Below are 15,647 nucleotides of genomic sequence, written 5' to 3'. Positions count from 1 at the left end.
ATAAACATTTGCACCTACATATTCTTAGAAAGTATGTGGTACAATAACTTAAAACTTTTTCCAGTGGGCTAAGTCAACTTTTCATTTATATTATGCCAATGCTTTTATAAATATATACTATTAAAAGCCTACTGTAACACAGTTCTTCACTTAGCAGTTGATTTTTTCATATTAGGATAAAGGTGAGTGCATTTGAATAATTCTATAATGGCTTAAGAGTATTTACAGCACCTATTTTTATTGTCGATTGATTTGTAGACTTAGAAAGTACATAAAAAGGATAGAAGTTTTTTTACTTATTGAACTTAGCCGGTGAAATGATTTTATCAATTTTTTTGAAGCTACCCTTTTCCTATTGTTTAAAAGAAGTGTTAATACTAAAAACAATGACCAAACAACAATAAAAAAATTGTTAATTTTTTTTTTCTTAAACCAAAGTTAACAAATAAACTTTTTTTTAAATGATATAGTTTTTGTAATATCACTTTTTTGTTTCAGGTGAAAAAATGTTCAAAATTATTTTGTTTTTGGAAACTATCTTCCTAACTATTTTTAATACTTCAGCACAGCAATGCCCTATTCAAAGTTAGTAATTTTTTATTTTACAAATGCTTACTAATCTACTGGGAAAACCTTTATTTATTTTGTGTTGATTTTGCCAATTTATGTCATATTCTAACTGCTCTTATCGAAAGTAGTGGTAAACTAGGTATAGATTAATTTAATTACATAAAAGGGTGGTATCTTGAATTTAGAGATATCCAAAATGGCTTTGTTTTACCGTAAACTATATAATCAAAAGCAATATTTTTCTTACCAGTTAAGATTTTTTTAAAACCACTGTGACAAATGCCCTCTAAATTTAAATAAATTTGGGTCTAAATTTCAGTGACGTGTTGCTTTTAAAATTTTGGCTTTTAAGAATAAGTCCTTTTGGTGATATGGTTTGTGGTAGTATGGTGCGAATATAAAAAGGCTTGTTTTTTGTTAAGATGAAAACTATTTAACAAATCAGGCCTATGAATTGAAAATTTAATTTTTGCTTTACATCATCGTTAAGTTAAAATTAAATTGCACAATGTTTTATATTAAGTCCAGTAGAGTGTTATATGTTCATGGCAGCAGAATACGATCCGAAAGGTTTTAAGTTTAAACAGCACTAAGACCTCATCGTTGACAACTGACCAACAATTTAATTTTTAAAACTAAAATCAAAATATCGGCGAAAAAATTTATTTCAAATGCGCTATACAGACAGTCTTCGCTTGTTTACATTTAGCGATAAAGTGGGCGGAGCGACAATGGTACTTTGAGCGTCATCACAAACAGGGCTTCCCCCTTTTTTTTAATTAAATTAAATTTATTTTTTAAAGTTGTGTAACTTAAAAAGTAAGTGAAATTATTTAAAGTTAAAACCATTTTTGTGTTCAGTGACACCAACTTTATCAATTTTTAAGTAAAAAAATATGGTTACTATATGACTTTAATGGTTAGCGTAAAACCTGTTACAACCACACATTTCCTCATTATAAAATACTAAAACCCTATTAATCTATCGTGATATGGTTGAAAAAATATAACTTTTTACATTTTTTTATATTGGAATTATTATTTAAGCCAAGGGTAATGACTAAAAAAAATAAAATCTAAAATTTAATGTTTTTTAGGTTGCACGAAGCTTGGTTGTAATGACGTTATACCATCGTTTACCAATGCATCTGATATAAGCTTGTATATAGGTACAGATACAGTTTAATAGATTAACTAATAAAAAAATATTAATATTGTGTAATCTATGACTGGTTCCCCACAGTAGCGGGGTGTTTTTGCCAAAAAACAATACACCACACATAAGGTCGTGGGTTTAACCCTAACTTTTATAATCTATAATATCCCAAACTGCCACAGGCAACTCAAGACTTGGTTGGAGTAACTGATGTTACTCTATGTGTAAGTTGCGCATTTGCCTTTCCCACATTGAGGATAAAAATATATATATATATAGTTAGAGCTAAACCAACCGCTAATTGTCTATAAATGTGACATTTAAATAATTTATAAACAGGGTCACAATATCACACCCTTTCCGACAATTATATTGACCAAGGAATTTGAGCATGAGAAAAAAAATTGTAGTGCCATGAAAAAAATAAAATTAAAGTTTAGTTTGACTTCTTACTCTATTCTAACCAAATTTAAAATAATTTTTGACATATTTTTGTTACAAATCTTGTTTCCACATCCAACTAAACTCTAACCATAAAAAAAGTATAATTCAACCAGAATGTAACACCATTTTTCTGATTTTTTAGCTATAGGGGAAAACACGAATATTTTGATTTGCAAAAATTTATAAATAGAAATTTAAAAACTTAACCGGATTTTCATTTTACAAAAATTTTGACAAATTAATATTAAAAATAGTAAATTAAATTCCCTCTAAGAAATTGTTGCATGGCTGGGTATAATTTAAGTTTGTCCCCAATTTTTTTTGGACAAGAGAGAATTTTTGTTTTTTTTTTGGACAAGAGAGAATTTTAAAAAAATCTGTCCATCTGCCCAAAAAAGCTGACTTATTTAAATTCCCTTATTAGGTTTTTGTGTTGCATTTAACCATTAATTTTTATAGAGTTTTAAAATATTAAATATAAAAAAATTAAAATCTTAAAAAAATATAATATGAAAATTGTATTTATTTATAGAATCCCAAACTGAATTTCAAAATGTTCAATATACTTTCTACAACCAAACAGCAACTTATGATAAAGCTGTTGCGTTCTGTGACTCAACAGATTCGTATCTTGTAGAAGTTTTAAATCAGGAAATACAAAATCAGTTAGAAATGGAAATAGAAGAATTAAATCCTACCCCAGAAAATGCTACCAATTTTTGCTGTTACAACCAAGGTTATTGGACTGGTGGAATATACAACATTGATTCCAATACTTGGAATTGGCAGCATTCAGGGGAAGAAATAAACCTACAAGGACAAGGTTTTGAAAATTGGGGTTTTGGTCAGCCTGATAACCTTCCTCTTAATGCCACAAATGTTGTGCAGTTGTTAGGGGTGTGTGAGATTTCCGGGCTAAATCAAAGTCGAGATGGGTATGGTTTTTGGCATGATGAAAACACTGGTGCACTAAGATTGAAATTTATCTGTCAAAAAGGTGAGCATAAAAATGAATTTATAAAAAAAGACAATTGTTTTAGTTCACAGTAGTTTATCTATTGAACTTTTGAGTAAACAAAATTTGGTTATTTTTTATTTAGTGAGTAATTGTATTTAAAATATTATTTTTAGAAATAACGCCATGTAGCAGTAATCCATGTGATGCAAATGCAAATTGTGCGATTAGAGGAAATACATTTACTTGTACATGTAATACTGGATTTACTGGAAATGGAACGAACTGTAAAGGTAAAATAATTTGTACTAAAAAATTTATTCAGCCAACTTTACAATTTTTGTTTCTTTTTGTGTTTTTTTTACTCTTTTTTTCATCCTAATTTTTGTCAATCTATTTGTAATGGTTTGAAACTATGATTTCGTAACATATTGTTATTGTCAGTATTATTATTATCAATAATATTGATCTTCAGCCTCGTTTTGTTTCGCCAATAACTCATTTTGGTGATCACTATTTACAAAATAATAGCATGTTTATTTTATATTAACTTAAAAAATTTAAACTTGCGTTTATCGTGTACACTTCTGATTAGAAGTTTAGTAAAAGATTTGCAACCATAGCGATTAAAGGTTAAACTGCGACTTATAAGGCAGACAAATAGTTGATTGTTTATAATGTTAAGTATCACGAATTAAAAACCTTAGAATAGGTTTTGATTAATGACAGATATTGATGAATGTTCAACCACTACTGACAATTGTCATGAAACTTGGGCAACATGTACAAACACAAATGGTTCATTTATTTGCCAATGTTTAAATGGTTATACAGGAAATGGTGTTAATTGTATTGGTAAGAAAGTATGATAATTTATAAATAGTTTTTTAACTTTGATATTTTAATTAAAATGAATTTTGAAATCATTTATTTAATTTGTTTTAACATAGTTCTTTTCTATTTAGATATTAATGAATGTTCAACAGCAAGTGACAATTGTCATGAAACTTGGGCAACATGTACAAATACAAATGGTTCATTTATTTGCCAATGTTTAAATGGTTATACAGGAGATGGTGTTAATTGTATAGGTAAGAAACTATAATAATTTATAAAGATATTGTGTCCTTAATATTTTAACTGCAATAAATTTTAAAAGTATCTACATAATTTGTTTCAACATAATTTTTTATTATTTAGATAACGATGAATGTTCAACAGAAAGTGACAATTGTCATGAAACTTGGGCAACATGTACAAACACAAATGGTTCATTTATTTGCCAATGTAATAATGGTTATACAGGAAATGGTGTTAATTGTATTGGTATGAAATTAAAGTAATAAATAAAAGATTTTGTACTTTTGTTATTTTACGTATAATAACATTTTAAAATCATCTTCATAATTTGTTGCAACATAATTTTTTTCTATACAGATATTGATGAATGTTTAACAGCAAGTAACGATTGTCATGAAACTTGGGCAACATGTACAAACACAAATGGTTCATTTAATTGTCAGTGTGATGATGGTTTTTCTGGAAATGGTGTTAATTGTTTTGGTATAATTTTTTGCATTTAGTTTATTTAAAAAAAATATTTATTATTTTGTATCTTTAAACTATAGTTGTAATGATTTTTTAAAATATTAGTTTGGTTTAGATTTGATTTTTTAAAAGATTGTGAATTATTTATGCTATTTTTTGTTAATACTATGTACTTTTATTTTTATAAATTGAATGGCTGATTTTGATAAACTATTTGCTTTTTAAATAACATAAATTTATTAAAATGTTTTTAGACATTATTGAATGTAATTTAATGAGTGACAATTGTCATGAAACTTGGGCAACATGTTTAAATACAAATGGTTCATTTATTTGCCAATGCTTGGATGGGTATTCTGGAAATGGGGTTAATTGTTATGGTATGAGTGTTAAAATATTTAAATAAACTTTTCTGTTTTAATATATATTCGTTATAAAAATCTGATTTAGAAGTTTTTTATAGAATTCATTACAACATTTTTTTGATTTAGATATTGATGAATGTGCAACAGCAAGTGACAATTGTCATGAAACTTGGGCAACATGTACCAATACGAATGGTTCATTTATTTGCCAATGTGGCAATGGTTATTCAGGAGATGGTGTTAATTGTTATGGTAAGAGTGTAAAAAAACTTTTCAGTTTAATATTTTTAATTTAAATTGTGAATTAAAAGTTATTCTATAATTTGTTTTAACAAAATTGTTTTTGTATTCAGATATGGATGAATGTTCAGCAGAAATTGATAATTGTCATGAAACTTGGGCAACATGTACAAACACAAATGGTTCATTTATTTGCCAATGTAATAATGGTTATACAGGAAATGGTGTTAATTGTATTGGTATGAAATTAAAGTAATAAATAAAAGATTTTGTACTTTTGTTATTTTACGTATAATAACATTTTAAAATCATCTTCATAATTTGTTGCAACATAATTTTTTTCTATACAGATATTGATGAATGTTTAACAGCAAGTAACGATTGTCATGAAACTTGGGCAACATGTACAAACACAAATGGTTCATTTAATTGTCAGTGTGATGATGGTTTTTCTGGAAATGGTGTTAATTGTTTTGGTATAATTTTTTGCATTTAGTTTATTTAAAAAAAATATTTATTATTTTGTATCTTTAAACTATAGTTGTAATGATTTTTTAAAATATTAGTTTGGTTTAGATTTGATTTTTTAAAAGATTGTGAATTATTTATGCTATTTTTTGTTAATACTATTTACTTTTATTTTTATAAATTGAATGGCTGATTTTGATAAACTATTTGCTTTTTAAATAACATAAATTTATTAAAATGTTTTTAGACATTATTGAATGTAATTTAATGAGTGACAATTGTCATGAAACTTGGGCAACATGTTTAAATACAAATGGTTCATTTATTTGCCAATGCTTGGATGGGTATTCTGGAAATGGGGTTAATTGTTATGGTATGAGTGTTAAAATATTTAAATAAACTTTTCTGTTTTAATATATATTCGTTATAAAAATCTGATTTAGAAGTTTTTTATAGAATTCATTACAACATTTTTTTGATTTAGATATTGATGAATGTGCAACAGCAAGTGACAATTGTCATGAAACTTGGGCAACATGTACCAATACGAATGGTTCATTTATTTGCCAATGTGGCAATGGTTATTCAGGAGATGGTGTTAATTGTTATGGTAAGAGTGTAAAAAAACTTTTCAGTTTAATATTTTTAATTTAAATTGTGAATTAAAAGTTATTCTATAATTTGTTTTAACAAAATTGTTTTTGTATTCAGATATGGATGAATGTTCAGCAGAAATTGATAATTGTCATGAAACTTGGGCAACATGTACAAATACAAATGGTTCATTTAGTTGCCAGTGCTTGGATGGGTATTCTGGAAATGGTGTCAATTGTTTTGGTACTATTAATTGCGTTTAATAAGCTTTTAATAAAATAGTCTTAAATTTGTATTTTTAAACTTTGGTGATTGGTGTTTAAACATAAACAAATAAATTTTAAAATTGATATTTTGCTAAAAGATTATAATTTATTATTTTTTTTTTTGTTTTAAAAATTTATATTTTGTTTATTTTTTATGTTGCTCTTTTTTGTTATGATATACTGTTATATGTTTGAACATTTTTAGATTTAATTGAATGTAATATAACAAATAACAACTGTCAAGATACTCGGGCTGCATGTACAAATATAAATGGTTCATATATTTGCCAATGTCTGGATGGTTACTCTGGTGATGGTGTTAATTGTGTTGGTGCGCATATAAACATTTTATTAATATAAAACTTTGCAAATTTGGTTTTTAGTATAGATTTAATTTTAATTTTTTTTATTATTTCTTTTATTTATAACTTTTTAGATATAGATGAATGTTCAACAGGAATTCACAATTGCCATGTAAATTGGGCAACATGTACAAATACAAATGGTTCATTTAGTTGCCAATGTTTAAATGGTTATACAGAAAATGGTCTTAATTGTATTGGTAAGAAATTAAAATAATAAATAAAAGATTTTGTACTTTTGTTATTTTACGTAAAATAACATTTTAAAATCATTTTTATAGTTTGTTTTAACATAATTTTTTTCTATACAGATATAGATGAATGTTCAACAGCAAGTGACAATTGTCATGAAACTTGGGCAACATGTACAAATACTAATGGTTCATTTAGTTGCCAATGTTTAAATGGTTATACAGGAAATGGTGTTAATTGTATTGGTAAGAAATTAAAGTAATAAATAAAAGATTTTGTACTTTTGTTATTTTACGTAAAATAACATTTTAAAATCATTTTCATAATTTGTTTTAACATAATTTTTTTCTATACAGATATTGATGAATGTTCAACAGCAAGTGACAATTGTCATGAAACTTGGGCAACATGTACAAATACTAATGGTTCATTTAGTTGCCAATGTTTAAATGGTTATACAGGAGATGGTGTCAATTGTAATGGTAAAAACAAAAAACCAAATCCGTTAAAAAATTTCGAATTTGCATATTAGTTGTTTAAATTTTTTTTAGATATCTATATGGGTCATTTTATTAAACCTTTTTGTATTTAGATATAGATGAATGTTTAGCAGAAATTGATAATTGTCATGGAACTTGGGCAACATGTACAAATACAAATGGTTCATTTAGTTGCCAGTGCTTGGATGGGTATTCTGGAAATGGTGTTAATTGTTTTGGTACTAATATTAGCATTTAATTAGCTCTAAATAAAATTGTCTTTATTTGGTATTTTTTAACTTGATTGGTGTTTAAAAAAGAATAATTTTTTTAAATTGATAAGTTACTGAAAGATTTTAATTTATTTGTTTTTTTTTGTTTTAAAAGTTTATATTTTGTTTATTTTCTTATATTGCTCTTTATTATTATGATATACTGTTATATGTTTGAACATTTTTAGGTTTAATTGAATGTAATATAACAAATAACAACTGTCAAGATACTCAGGTTGCATGTACAAATATAGATGGTTCATATATTTGCCAATGTCTGGATGGTTACTCTGGTGATGGTGTTAATTGTGTTGGTGCGCATATAAAATTTTTTTTAATATAAAACTTTGCAAATTTGTTTTTTTATATAGATTTAATTTTAATTTTTTTATATTATTTCTTTTATTTGTAACTTTTTAGATATAGATGAATGTTCAACAGCAAGTGACAATTGCCATGTAAATTGGGCAACATGTACAAATACAAATGGTTCATTTATTTGCCAATGTTTAAATGCTTATACGGGAGATGGTGTTAATTGTATTGGTAAGAAACTATAATAAATTTTAAAAGATATCAAATGCTTGATGTTTTAATTAAAATAAATTTTAAAGGTATTTACATAATTTGTTTCAACCTAATTTTTTATTATTCAGATTTTGATGAATGTTCAACAGAAAGTGACAATTGTCATGAAACTTGGGCAACATGTACAAACACAAATGGTTCATTTATTTGTCAATGTTTGGATGGTTATTCAGGAAATGGTGTTAATTGTATTGGTAAGAAAGTAAATTAATGTATGAAAGATTTTTTAACATTGATATTTTAATTGAAACAAATTTTAAAAAGATCTACATAATTTGTTTTAACAAATTTTTTTCTATTATTCAGATATTGATGAATGTTCAACAGCAAGTGACAATTGTCATGAAACTTGGGCAACATGTACAAATACAAATGGTTCGTTTATTTGCCAATGTAACAATGGTTATTCGGGAAATGGTGTAAATTGTTATGGTAAGAATGTAAAAAAACTTTTCAGTTTGATATTTTTAATTTAAAATGTAAATTAAATATTATTCTATAATTTGTTGCAACATAATTCTTTCCTATTCAGATATTAATGAATGTTCAACAGCAAGTGACAATTGTCATGAAACTTGGGCAACATGTACAAATACAAATGGTTCATTTAGTTGTCAATGTTTAAATGGTTATACAGGAAATGGTGTTAATTGTATTGGTAAGAATGTAAATTAATATATAAAAGATTGTTTAACATTGATATTTTAATTGAAATAAATTTTAAAAAGATCTACATAATTTGTTTTAACAAAATTGTTTCTATTGTTCAGATATTGTTGAATGTTCAACAGCAAGTGACAATTGTCATGAAACTTGGGCAACATGTACAAATACAAATGGTTCGTTTATTTGCCAATGTAACAATGGTTATTCTGGAAATGGTGTTAATTGTGTCGGTAAGAAACTATATTAATTTCTATAAGATTACGTATCCTTAATATTTTAATTTAAATAAATTTTAAAAGTATCTGCATAATTTGTTTCAACATAATTCTTTTCTATTCAGATATTGATGAATGTTCAACAGCGAGTGACAATTGTCATAAAACTTGGGCAACATGTACCAACACAAATGGTTCATTTAGTTGTCAATGTGATGATGGTTTTTCTGGAAATGGTGTTAATTGTATTGGTAAGAAACCATAATAATTCCTATTAGATTACGTATTCTTGATATTTTAATTAAAATAAATTTTAAAAGTATCTACATAATTTGTTTCAACATAATTTTCTATTATTCAGATATTGATGAATGTTCAACAGCAAGTGACAATTGTCACGAAACTTGGGCAACATGTGCAAATACAAATGGTTCGTTTATTTGCCAATGTAACAATGGTTATTCAGGAGATGGTGTAAATTGTTATGGTAAGAGTGTAAAAAAACTTTTAAGTTTGATATTTTTAATTTAAAATGTGAATTAAAAGTTAGTCTATAATTTGTTTTAACAAAATTCTTTCCTATTCAGATATTGATGAATGTTCAACAGCAAGTGACAATTGTCATGAAACTTGGGCAACATGTACAAATACAAATGGTTCATTTAGTTGTCAATGTTTAAATGGTTATACAGGAAATGGTGTTAATTGTATTGGTAAGAATGTAAATTAATATATAAAAGATTGTTTAACATTGATATTTTAATTGAAATAAATTTTAAAAAGATCTACATAATTTGTTTTAACAAAATTGTTTCTATTGTTCAGATATTGTTGAATGTTCAACAGCAAGTGACAATTGTCATGAAACTTGGGCAACATGTACAAATACAAATGGTTCGTTTATTTGCCAATGTAACAATGGTTATTCTGGAAATGGTGTTAATTGTATTGGTAAGAAACTATAATAATTTCTATTAGATTACGTATTCTTGATATTTTAATTAAAATAAATTTTAAAAGTATCTACATAATTTGTTTCAACATAATTTTCTATTATTCAGATATTGATGAATGTTCAACAGCAAGTGACAATTGTCACGAAACTTGGGCAACATGTGCAAATACAAATGGTTCGTTTATTTGCCAATGTAACAATGGTTATTCAGGAGATGGTGTAAATTGTTATGGTAAGAGTGTAAAAAAACTTTTAAGTTTGATATTTTTAATTTAAAATGTGAATTAAAAGTTAGTCTATAATTTGTTTTAACAAAATTGTTTTTTATTCAGATATTGATGAATGTTCAACAGCAAGTGACAATTGTCATGAAACTTGGGCAACATGTACAAATTTAAATGGTTCATTTATTTGCCAATGTTTAAATGGTTATTCAGGAGATGGTGTTAATTGTATTGGTAAGAAAGTAGTCAATCATTTTTTATGCAATTTTTTTTTTCAAAGATTAACGTTTTGAAACTGTAATACTGGATACAGCGAGTGTTCTTACCACTACACCACGCTGCCAGTTTTAAACCTTTTTATTTAAAATAACCACAAAAAATATTGATTTTTAAATTACCCTTTCTGTTATGATTTTGTTTATTTACTTTATTTATAATTTTGTTTACAAATATGTTTTCACAGATGTGAATGAATGTGGTATAATGCCACCTGTTTGTGGGTTAAATGCAGTTTGTGAAAACACAGTTGGAAGTTTTACCTGTTCGTGTAACCCTGGTTATGCTAGCAATGGAATTCCTTAAAAAAGCAGTGTGGTGTAATTAGAACACTCGGCTTTACTACATAATGTTGTGGGTTTATCCCCTCTAGTTCCATTACATAGCCCTGTTGCTGTATATGCTTACTATACCTTAAAAATGCCGTAAATTTTTGCTAAACCTTTGGCTATTTTTGCTCATGCTTTTGTTGTGCTCTTAAAGAATACCTTGTTTAGAGAAAGGGATTTTTTAATTATACTAGTATTTTACTATATTTCTCTGGTAGCAACAAATATTTGTTCTTAGTTTAAATAAGGCTGTTTAATCATGAAGTGCTCGAATTAAATTATGTTGTTTAATTTTCTGTTTTGATGATTTTATTTTTTGTTAATAATGAGACCCTTTTTTACTCTAGCTCCCTTTACTTGTGTGTTATTGTTTGAAAATGTTTTATTTGAAAAAATGACATATCTGACATGTTAAAAAGTCTTATTAGAGTTTAAAATATTCGATTACAAACATATAGTTATTCGATTCGAACATATTGTATTTTAATTAAACTTTAAAAATTTGTATTAAGGTTTAAATTTTGATTAACTGTATATTATGATATTAATAACATAAAAAATGGGCCAACGAATTGATTTTTGTTTGTTTTTTTATAATTACATGGCTGTGTGTACTTAAAATTTAATGATTAATATAAATCATTACAATTAAGGCTATTGTATTTCAGGGATTAGTAGTTTGAAAATGGTTTTAAAAATTAACTTAGGTTTGTTTGTTATATTTAAATGTCTGTTTATTTATTTAAAAAAGTTCTGCTGATTGAGTGCTGGCTTAGCAGGATTTCGTACCGTTTATAGCGCCTTATTCAAGGACGCTTCAGCATGGGATCAGTGGGGATTAAACCAACAACCTCATGTGTGGTGTAGCAAATTTTCTTACCACTACACCACGCTGCCGGCCTGCAAGAAAAGGTGATACACGCGGTATAGTGAAACACCAGTTTCTAGTTTATTATTTTGCACCAGATTTAAAACCTAGTTTATTATTCAACACCAGATTTAAAATCCATCTTACCCATGTTTACTTTTAAATCCAGTGTTAAATAATGAACGTACTACTGACGCCTAACTTCACACAGGTGCAGCGATAAAGTGGATAGGCGACAAATCGCAAGTTACGTCACAACCAAAGAGTTTCCCAACTTTTTATATTTAATTATTGAAAAATAATTATTAAAAATGGTTATAAAACTTATTTAAGTATTTATTATAATTTCAATCAGTTAAAAATTTAAAATTTTTGCTAATATTTGTGTTATACTAAATTTTGTTTAAATAACTGATTTTTTGGCTAAACCAATGATCATACAACCATCATATATAATGGTTTATGATCATTGGCTAAACCAATTGGCTAAATAAAAAATACACACAACCAGTTTTAGTTCTAATAGCCGAGTATAGCAAATGCTCCGACTGATAACCCTGTAAGTTTGTCTTAAAACGAGTTAAAGAAAGAAGCTATTGATTTTACATAAATTTTAGAAAGGCCGAGTTATTTAAATTCTTGGTATTAAAACATTGATTTGTTTAACCTGACTTATTACTTGTTTGTTAACGAGTCGATTGGTTTTAGGCTTGGCCCAAACAAAAAGCGCTTTATTAAATTGTCTAAAAAAAAACAAAGCAAATAGCTTTTTAGTGGAAATTGTTCTTAAAATAGTCCTTTATTAGATTTATTAATATGATTTATATTTGTATATCAACGAATTCTAGGGAAATTTAGACACCAAAATCAAAAACAATAAATTGGTTTCTTTTTATTTTTTTTTCTTGACTTGCTTATGATTAAAATTTTAATAGTTTTGCAAGATGTTCTTGCTTACAAGATTAGATAGAGTTAATAGCTACCGGTAGCGTTTTACTAAAGAGGACTGCAACCGGGCAGTAATCAAAATCAAACCTAAAACCTTAAAAACGGAAATTCGAAACTCTGTTAGGCTTCATTAAACGCCGTCGGCTTAAAATAAAAACATTTTTAACCATATTTATAGTTTTTAAAAATATGGATCATTGGCCTTGGCTTTGGTTACGGTCCAGCTGGTCCAGGGTTTGAGTCGCACTCAAGCCGTACTAAGAGCCTTAAAGCCTGGTGTTTAAGTAAACAACACACGTGTTTTTTTAGAACATTTTTTTTAAACAAAAGTCTAAAAACTACTGATTACTTTAAAGTATTACCATAACCTTATAGTCCTTATTGTTATGTGTTATTAATGAAAACAGAAAAATGTCATATAATAAATATTTTATTTACATAAACATCGAAAACTTAATATTAAAAAGTTACAAACACTATAGCAATAATAAAAGCCATACCCAAGAGAACCGGTAAGTGCAGCCTAATAGAAAAGATGGTGTGATTTTTTATGAGCATTTTTCACAAAAGTTCTAAAAAAATGCTTTTTGATTTTGGGGATTTATGTATTTAAAACAATTGTATTACATAAAAGTTGTATTATATTGTTGGTAGCTTTTTTTAATATCAACGTCATGTTAAAAATATAATTTTTTTTTATTTGGGAAATTATTTTTCTATTTTTGGGACGACATGTTTAGTCACCCATATTAAAAATTTAAATATATATATATCATTTCTCTATAATATAACAACGGTAAAATTTTTAAATCTCAATCATATAGTAACAACTATTTGAAAAATTATTTGTATAAGATTATGATAAATTACTTACTAATGTGATGTTTAAATGAATAACAACCACACATTCCAACTAGAATAAATACATACAGGAATTTAGTTAGTAAGCATAAATCACTATTAAGCGTAGGTGAAGTCAATACAGTTAAAGCAAATATATGATGACGTATTAGGCTGCCTACACTTTTTATGGGCACTTTTGTGCATAATATATATATATAGAAATACTTTAAGCCCTTGATATTTTAAAAGGAAAATAACGTATGATTTGTAGAGTAATTGCGGATTTAGACATAGTTAACTGAATAACGCGCGCTATTATTAACTGAATAACGTGCACTATTAGTTGTGGATATACAAATACAACACTTGCATGCAGCTGTTTATGTTTTCTACAAAGTTTTTGCGCTTGATTGCGAAAAAATAACAGCCATGAACCTGTTAGACTCCAATAAAAAAATACCCAAAGTCTATTTTAATTCTCGAGGCATATAGAAAAGGTAATCATGCGTGGCCAGGCCCCGAGAATTTTCTGCTCGGGCAAATTAGAAAAACCACGCAGTTTGTAGGGCCAACGAAATCTATCTTTAGGAAAAACCCGCTTGTTTTATAGAGGAAAACAAGCGTTTCGTGCTTAAGTCCATACAGTTGAATTCTATCGAATTGGCATAGGTCGAAATAATCTTGTAAGAAAATAAACAGAAGCAGTTTAATTAAAACGCTAGATGCGTGTTTCTTCGATTTTAGTTTAAGTTTATTTCAATTTTACATAGATTTTCTAGTCATTTAGGCAGTTTTTATAAGTATGGTTTTACGGTAGTTTTAATTTTACCAATTGGTATGAGTTATATATATAATTGTGTTGTGTTTTTAAACATTTCGGCAAAATTGAAATAGTTTATTGCATGTGAATGAAAGGTATTTAGGCAAATCTACTAAATATAGTTGTTATGTACCTATAAAGGCTTAATGTTAATGCTTTGTACAGATTTACGGTTCAATTATTTTTTATGTCAGTTTAAAGTTGGTTTATAACTACAAATAATTTTGGGCTGGTTGTAAATCTTAAAATTTATTGTGTCTAAATTTGTTACTATTTTTTTATTTATAGGCTTTAATATAAGACTACCTCGATATATTACGCATCGCTTACCAAAACTTTTTTTGTTAGAAGGGTAATGTAACAACAGATAAATATTTTACGGAGTAGGTGTCATAGGGTTGTTTTCGTCATCTGCGGTAAAAACTGGTATTCAAATTAGTATTTGTTCTAATTTTGTCCATAAAAAAAAGGAAGTTAGTTAACATTTTGGGGCGAGGTGAAACGACCAAACAATAAAATTTTTTTGGGTTAAGTTGGGTCAAAAAGGCACAGGAAAACAAAAACCCCGTAGACCGTGAATAAGTAAGACGAACTGTCCGTGACGTCACGCAGTTTACGTCACACATGTTTTAAGTTTCTTAGTAAACGGTGCCAATAAAAATAAAGAAAAAAGATTTTTTATAATTTATAAAAATTTTTAAAGTCAGCCTCATTATTTCTGCTATTAGTTTATTTTGTTGTTATTTTTTTATTTGCGTATTTTAGTACTAAATAACTACGTTTAAACAAAAAAGTTGTTCGTATTATATACGATGTTACGCAACTAAATGGGTAATTTTATGTTTGGGTATAATTTATCGCGCCTTATTTTAGATATGGGGTTTCATTTTAAATTGTCGGGTTATTTTTCGTTCTTTAAATCATAATAACAAAAGCGATGTTTTTAAAAAAAGTGAAAGTAAAAAAAATAAAACAAACTATTTTCTAAGCGACAGGTTAAATTA

General features: G+C 26.9%; 1 protein-coding gene across 1 annotated transcript; it reads left to right on the top strand.

Moving 5' to 3' along the window:
* The first annotated feature begins 8 nt into the window (after positions 1-8).
* Positions 9-11,756, top strand: LOC145751818 (uncharacterized). Its single transcript, XM_082567933.1, has 34 exons — positions 9-182; positions 499-585; positions 1,668-1,739; positions 2,703-3,167; positions 3,302-3,418; positions 3,855-3,980; positions 4,091-4,216; positions 4,326-4,451; positions 4,563-4,688; positions 4,928-5,053; positions 5,165-5,290; positions 5,392-5,517; positions 5,629-5,754; positions 5,994-6,119; positions 6,231-6,356; positions 6,458-6,583; positions 6,812-6,937; positions 7,043-7,168; positions 7,280-7,405; positions 7,517-7,642; positions 7,753-7,878; positions 8,100-8,225; positions 8,332-8,457; positions 8,568-8,693; positions 8,806-8,931; positions 9,032-9,157; positions 9,270-9,395; positions 9,506-9,631; positions 9,742-9,867; positions 9,968-10,093; positions 10,206-10,331; positions 10,442-10,567; positions 10,668-10,793; positions 11,023-11,756. The coding sequence occupies exons 2-34, from the start codon at positions 507-509 to the stop codon at positions 11,139-11,141; spliced, it is 4,380 nt and encodes a 1,459-aa protein (XP_082424059.1). The 5' UTR covers positions 9-182; positions 499-506; the 3' UTR covers positions 11,142-11,756.
* The last annotated feature ends 3,891 nt before the right edge of the window (positions 11,757-15,647 follow it).

This window comes from Corella eumyota, chromosome 5 (assembly GCF_963082875.1).
Source record: "Corella eumyota chromosome 5, kaCorEumy4.1, whole genome shotgun sequence".
Lineage (NCBI taxonomy): Eukaryota > Metazoa > Chordata > Ascidiacea > Phlebobranchia > Corellidae > Corella > Corella eumyota.
This window is presented reverse-complemented; position numbering and strand designations above follow the sequence as displayed.